The sequence below is a fragment of the Sardina pilchardus genome, chromosome 2 (assembly GCF_963854185.1).
Source record: "Sardina pilchardus chromosome 2, fSarPil1.1, whole genome shotgun sequence".
Lineage (NCBI taxonomy): Eukaryota > Metazoa > Chordata > Actinopteri > Clupeiformes > Clupeidae > Sardina > Sardina pilchardus.
In genome coordinates, this window is record NC_084995.1 from 4,080,538 (window position 1) to 4,088,037 (window position 7,500).

The 7,500-nt window shown below is 48.6% G+C and overlaps 1 protein-coding gene across 1 annotated transcript in view; it reads left to right on the forward strand.

The window, feature by feature from the left end:
- The first annotated feature begins 6,362 nt into the window (after nucleotides 1–6,362).
- Nucleotides 6,363–7,500, forward strand: part of LOC134059197 (receptor-type tyrosine-protein phosphatase delta-like) — a 38,347-nt gene continuing 37,209 nt past the window's right edge. The window contains exon 1 of the mRNA XM_062515668.1: nucleotides 6,363–6,402. Within this exon, the coding sequence (XP_062371652.1) occupies nucleotides 6,363–6,402 (40 nt within the window). The remainder of the gene's footprint in view (nucleotides 6,403–7,500) is intronic.

Consider the following 7,500-nt stretch of genomic DNA (forward strand, 5'->3'; position numbering starts at 1 on the left):
CACACACCGACATGGGACCAGCGTAGATTACAATTCTGTTTTTATCAGATTTGTTCAATGAAATCCATTGTTTATGGAATGCTTGTCAATTGAAGAGAGTTCAGTGCTGGTTTGCGTGGCCAGAGAGAGTGGGCCCACTCCTGTTGGCGCCTGTGTGCGCTGCCTTTTAGTCTTTAGTGCTGTTGGAGTCTCTCAGGTTCTCTGCCAGCTCTCTCACTTTGTTTGTCTCCCTCCTCCCTCCTCCCTGTGTCCTCCCTCCCTCCTCCCTCTCTCCCTCTCTCCCCCTCTCTCTCACTGTGGATGGCTAGCTGAGTAGATGGTAATAGGCGAAAAGCAGTAGTTAGAGGAGTAGGTAATTAGATGAAGCCCTTCTGAAAGGCTCAATCCACCCACTCTGCGGTGTGTGTGTGTGTGTGTGTGTGTGTGTGTGTGTGTTCCTGCGTGTGTGTGTGTATTTTTGTTATGCTTTTTTAAGTACACGGATTGTAAACAAAGTTGTGTTTCATCTTGTGTGTGTGTGTGTGTGTGTGTGTGTGTGTGTGTGTGTGTGTGTGTATGTGTGCTGTGTTGTAAAAGCTCTTTGTGTTTGTTTCAGGTTGTGAGCGCTCTGGGCCTTGTGTGTGAGCTTGTGATGATGCTGCCTCCAGGTCACATGACCTATTCTGTTAGGACAGGACTCCTGTTCTTCAACATCCTTCTGCTCACCAAAGCTGACTGTGAGTACTCTCCCTCTCTCCCTCTCTCTCTCTCTCTCTCTGTCTCTCTCTCTCTCTCACACACTCACTCAAATGCAAATGTTCTTACTAGTGGTGGGCCGTTATCGGCGTTAACGTGCTGCGTTATCGTGCAACTCTTATCGGGCGATAAAAAAAATATCGGCGTTAATCTATTCTCAAAGTTGGGCTGGGAGCTGGGTCTATACCACGCAAGCTATGATCACTTTCACCTTGATATCTTAGCGCGAACGCCAATGTTTAAGAGTGCGCCTGAAAAAAGTCTAGGTCGCACTGGTGCACCTGACGCTGCTCGGCTGCTTTCTTTCACAAGTTGTCATTGTAGACTATGCGTGCAACTTTACCAAACAGTAACCAATGATACATCCTCCCAACATGGACGATAAGCTCAGACCCCTCCCGAATCGGCACCTGATCGCTCATTCCTAATAGAAGTAACCCCCCTCTCCTTGGCCCGCTTTCTCTTGCTCTCCCTCTCCCTCTCTCCCGTGCGCGCTCAATGGACACTCGCGAGTCGCGACCCGCCCCTCAACATGCACATAATCCAAATAAAACATTCACTATCGTGAAAGCAATGATGCATATAGAAGACGTTAGCTAAATTAATATAAATTCCGGTTAGCATCATTGCTGCAGAAAGTTGATTAAAACTCTTACATTCAAGTCACTCTGCATGAGTTGGATGATAATCTCAATAGGCCTACCAATGTTTTCCAACTCCAAAACTCGAAAGGAGAAAAAGTAGGCTATTAGCCCACATTGATACTTACAGTAAACACACGTGGGGAAACTGAGCAGTCCAACTAGTAAACTATGATAAACTAGCCAACTATGCTAGGCTCTGTTTACATTTTGAGGTTTCAAGCAGACAGCTGAATTAAAGAGGCAGAGTTGTAATATGAATAGTAGGCTGCAATATGCATAAAGTGTGCTGTCATGAATATCAGACATTTCAATCTTTTATTGTGTTTCAAGCTTTTTCTAGACTTTTTGTTGTTAAAAAATCATTATATGAAAGGACAGCAATAAAAAGGTGACCTTTTAGCGTTAAAGGCGATGCAATGAAAAATGTGGGTGCACCTAAAATTTGCGCTGGTGCACCTAAAATTAATCTAGATTAATCTAGATTAATTTCAAGATTACAGTGAGATTAATCTAGATTAACAAAATTAATCTATGCCCACCTCTAGTTCTTACACATATTCACCATCACATGCATTTTTCTTTTGTGGTTTCACAAATTGCTAACTGGCGTTTGATTATGAGCTGGATGTTGATGTCTTGATAATGCACCAGGCTGCTGCCAGAGACATTAGTGCTCTAATACTCCAGTGAGCTGCGCTGTCACACTGACAGCATGGGACAGCACAGAGAGGGAGGGGAGCAGCTGGGGTGAGGCCAGCTGTTTGGGTCATCACAACATACGGCGTATCAGATCCCTGCCACACACACACACACACACGCACACACACACACACACACACACACACACACACACACACACACACAGTATTTCAAATCAGATTTACTCTGTCCCTTGCTCCATTTCTAAGAGGGTTTTATGTGTTCTCCACCAATGACTTGATTTGAAAGATGATTTGAAAAGGTTGCTGTCCCAACTGCTTTATAAACATCATCCGATTTATAAACATTATCAAATTCATCTTTATTATTAGTAGTAGTAGAGGTGGTAGTAGTGGTAGCAGTAGTACTTGTCTAATTGCTTCTGGTGCTCATCTAGACTTGCTAGGTGATTCTGATGCTCATGCAGAGAACTACTGCAGCTGTGAAATGATCCCTCTTGGTGGGAATGCTGCTCCGCATGTCAAACCCTGACTCTGAGCTAGTGACCTTAGGCCATGTCAGCCTGATAGACAGAGCAACAATATTCAGCAGAATTCTACTGTCTGCTGTCACAGCTCCTCTCACCCCCCATCAACACACACACACACACACACACACACACACACACACACACACACACACACACACACACACACACACACTTCAATCAGTCACTTCCTCTGTCATCTTTCATTTCTCTGTCATTTACTCTTCTTCCTGCCCTGCCCTGTCTCTCCCCTGTCTCAGGAGGATGGAGAGGAAGGTGGAGAGGAGGGTGGGGTGGGGTGCAGGTGGTGCTGTGGAAAGGAAGGTGGAGAGGAGGGTGGGGTGCAGGTGGTGCTGTGGAAAGGAAGGTGGAGAGGAGGGTGGGGTGGGGTGGGGTGGGGTGGGGTGGGGTGGAGGATGGAGAGGAAGGTGGAGAGGAGGGTGGGGTGGGGTGGAGGATGGAGAGGAAGGTGGAGAGGAGGGTGGGGTGGGGTGGAGGATGGAGAGGAAGGTGGAGAGGAGGGTGGGGTGGGGTGGGCAGGCAGTGCAGGTGAGGGCAGCTCAGGCCGCTCAGAGGGCACACATGGCTACAACAAGAGTGTGCCAACACAGAAATTAAACTTTGTGTTTGGCCCTCTGAAGCTGCAGGAATACAACAACAAGCTATCCACACAAGATCTCTCTCCCCCTCCCTCTCTCTCTCTCTCTCTCTCTCTCTCTCTCTCTCTCTCTCTCTCTCTCTCTCTCTCTCTCTCTCTCTCTCTCTCTCTCTCTCTCTCTCTCTCTCTCTCTCTCTGTGTTTCAGTTTGGGAGTATGAATTGCATAGTCTGCCAGTGGATTAAGATCAGTGCCCTGATTCTCTGAAGTTGGTTGTGTGTGTGTGTGTGTGTGTGTGTGTGTGTGTGTGTGTGTGTGTGTGTGTGTGTGTGTGTGCGTGCGTGCGTGTGTGTGCATGTGTGTGTGTGTCCGCGTGTGTGTCCGCGCGTGTATGCAGGCTGGATTTTAGATTTAAGTTTAGATTTTAATATAAAAATGAGCTGTGCTGCCTGTTTGCCCAAGTCTGTGTGTGTGTGTGTCTCTCTCTCTCTCTCACACACACACACACACACACACACACATACATCGTACACCTGAACCCTTTACACAGGTTTAGTGTTTTGGTCATCTCTGAAATAACAACTGCTGCTTCAGTCACACCACCCAAATCACACACACGCGCACACGCACACACACACACACACACACACACACACACACACACACACACACGTCACACAGTGCCCCCGTCTTCTGCTGGCCACTTGAACAGCAGCTTAATCCTTTAATCTTATATATTAATACCACCAACGCAATACAACATGCATCACGCTACAATGTACATGGCAGCACACTCTAGAGGATACATATGCTTCTCTTATTCACAAGGAGAGGGAGAGAGGGAGATGGAGTGAAAGATTGAGAAATATAGAGAAGGAGAGATTTGGATTCCATGTGGCATGTGAACGTATCATTATTGTAAATGGAAGACAATAGTAGATCTGAAAAATGACAAATAAATGATGTGTTTTGTCCTGTAGTCAGTCAGTGGCGTCAGTAGGATGTGTAGCTGTAGACGCGCGAGGTCTCCTCCTCTGTCCTTGTGTCTGAGTGCAGCGCTTAAAGGGGCTCAGATGCCACGAGAACACGTCAAGTGTTCATAACACAATCTGACTGTTGTGTTACAGCCCAGATCCCTTCACCCATCATGCACACACACACACACACACACACACACACACACACACACACACACACACACACACACACACACACACACACACACACACACACACACACACACATGTCGCATGCACTTGTGCGCTCACACACACACTGATGTCAGGCTCTAGGTCTCTAGTCATCGCTGTGTGCCATTTCTAGTTCCATACTTGTTTGGCACGTGATGCTGTTCTAAGAGAATGAAAAGGTTCAGTAGGAGCATGAGGGGTAGTTAATGTCCCCATCTCCTGCCCCACACACACACACACACACATGCACACTGAATATTGAATGGGCTGCTCGTTACTCATGCATAATGAGGTGTGTGGTTTGATGAAGTGATTAAGTCCTGTGTGTGTGTCTTGACTAATTAACCCTCATTAGGGGCCGGGGGCCCAGAGGGGCCAGCTCCCTGTCAGCAGGCCGTCAGGCTGGGCCTCCGTGAGCTGCAGGTGCTCTGGACCAGAGACAGAGACAGAGACAGAGACAGAGACAGAGACAGAGACAGAGACAGAGACAGAGACAGAGACAGAGACAGAGACAGAGACAGAGACAGAGACAGAGAGGCTGCAGCAGGACGCTTCACTCCGCTCTGTGGGAACGACAGGCTGCATGGGCACTGTGTTCAGGCACAAGCTCTGTGCTGCTCCGCTCCCTGGTTGTTATGTGTTGGGTTGTGGCGCTCCACCCCGGTGAGGCTACTGTGAGACAGATGAGCGGCCCAGTACGGGCTGCTCTCTGATTCCCTTTGTCTCGGCTCTAACGCTCGCTGGGTATTTTTGGCGCCGGTTGGCTCTGGTTTGTTCTGCTGAGACCGAGGGCCACAGGAGCCGCGGCAGCCTCAGCCTGAGCAGCACTGGGCATGTGGACCAGGGGGAGGGCCACACTCATGGAGAGGAGCGCTTACTGTAGGGCGCCCGTTCATCAACTCATAAACAAACCTCACCCAATATCCAACATGCGCATGCACACACACACAGACACACACACACACATACACACACTGAATATTGAATGGGCTGCTTGTTACTCATGCATAATGAAGTGTGTGGTTTGATGGAGTGATTAAGTCCTGAAGGAATCCTGAGGGAGACAGAGGGGATCCAAGTGCTATGATTTCCATTATGTTAGTAGTAGGGGTGTAACGGTACACTACATTTACAATTCGGTGTGAAGTCACGGTTCAGTCAAATGTCCTGTACAATAAGCCTGTGAGTACTGCTAGCCCTACAGTAGCATTCACTGACAATATTGCTAATGCTCAGCACATACTGTATGAGCTGGAATAGCGCTGGTGTCAAATGCTTTTTGGTGTTAATAAAGTAAACTGACATACTGGACGCTCCGCCAGCTTATATGTTTGTGTGTCAACTCAAATTTGAGACAAGGTCTGCATGCATAAAAGCCTCCTGTTGATTACGGTTGAAGACTGCATTCAGCACACTCTGTACCCATCTGTATTGAGCCTAAGGACCTGTACCTAAACAGCTGGGTATGAAGTTGTGTGCCTTGACACCCCTAGCTCCTAGAGCTGTGATATAGGAGACTGGTATGTGGTGTGTGGGATTGCGCTGTGTTCTAAATGGTTGTGCCTGCCTGGGAGGCCTGTCTGACCCGAGGCTCTCCCTCCCTCTCCCTCTCCACCCCGTCACATTGACCCCTCCCACGTGTGCATCTGGATGTGCTCCATCTGTCTCCACGCTGGAATCAGTTGGCTGATTGGCTGATGGTTTCAGCGGAAATCTCCATTTGGCACCAGCTCTGGCTGTTCTGTTGTCGTCCAGCTTGGGAAATACACCCTCTTAGATGAGCCTCTGTGTGTGTGTGTGTGTGTGTGTGTGTGTGTGTATGTGTGTCTGTCTGTGTGTCTGTGTCTGTGTGTGTGGGCGCTGTGTGAGTGTGTGTGGTTTCTCTCAAATTGCCCAGTCTGTCAGAGGAGCCATCTATTATTCAGCAACTGTTCTAAAAACAAAACACTACAAATGTGTTCATGTCTCACAGAAGTATTGATCTCCAGCGCGTCCTCCCTCCTGAGGAGAATGGAGAATGGAACTGTGAACAGAGGGAAGCAGCAGCCCAGTGAGAGAGCTTTTTCAATCCGTACTGCCATCAAATGGGATGCTCTTAATGGATGGTCAAATGATGATCATTTTCCCTGCTGAAGTGAGAAAGAGACAGGAGGATGTGTGTATGTGTGTGTGTGTGTGTGTGTGTGTGTGCGTGCGCATGTGTGAAAGCCTCCTTTCTTGCATCTCCCTTGATCTGAACCCCTGAGGGAGACTGAGAGAGAGGAAGGCAGGTAGACAGATGGCCGGACAGACAGACAGACAGCTCAGGATGCGCGCACGTCATCCCACACACTCAGGTGTGTGTGTGTGCACTGCTGAGACGTGTGTGTGTGTGCGCACCAGCAGTTCAAATGAAAGGAAAGAGCCGCAGAGAGGAGGGAAGGCAGTGTGCAATTCTACACACACTGTCAGTATTAAAGCCAGACCAACTCTCATTAAGACACCCCACTGACAGCCCTTATATAACTTAATACTACGGAGAGAGTGCCAGGGAGAGAGGGAGAGAGGGAGAGAGAGATTACCAAGGACGAGAGAGAGAGAGACCCTACTTGAGTCAAAGGGAAAGCCGTCTTCCCTGTGCTCCTCGGACTCCGTGTCCTGCGTGTGTTGGGTGAATGGAGGCCAGGCTGGGGATGACCGCTATGGGAGTGGACGCAGCACGCGAGGATTAAGCTTCCTGCTTCCTCCGTCCCCATCCGTGAGCAGGTTGTCCACTGCAGCACAGTCCAGCCTCTGCTCTCTGACCTTGTGGGACTGGCAGGGAAGTGGACATGACAGCTAGCAGCAATCAAGGACAGAACACTGCTCTGAGTGTGTGTGTGTGTGTGTGTGTGTGTGTGTGTGTGTGTGTGTGTGTGTGTGTGTGTGTGTGTGTGTGTGTGTGTGTGTGTGTGTGTGTGTGTGTGTGTGTGTGTGTGTGTGTGTGTGTGTGTGTGTGTGTGTGTGTGTGTGTGTGTGTGTGTGTGTGTGTGTGTCTGTTGTCACCATATTGGGGGGTATTATCAGCGGGAGACATGGATTTGAAATAAAATGACAATGAAAAGGGAAAACTGTCTTGTAATTTGTGTGCGTTTGTGCAGCTGGGCAGTAAGCCTGTAAGTAGGGATTT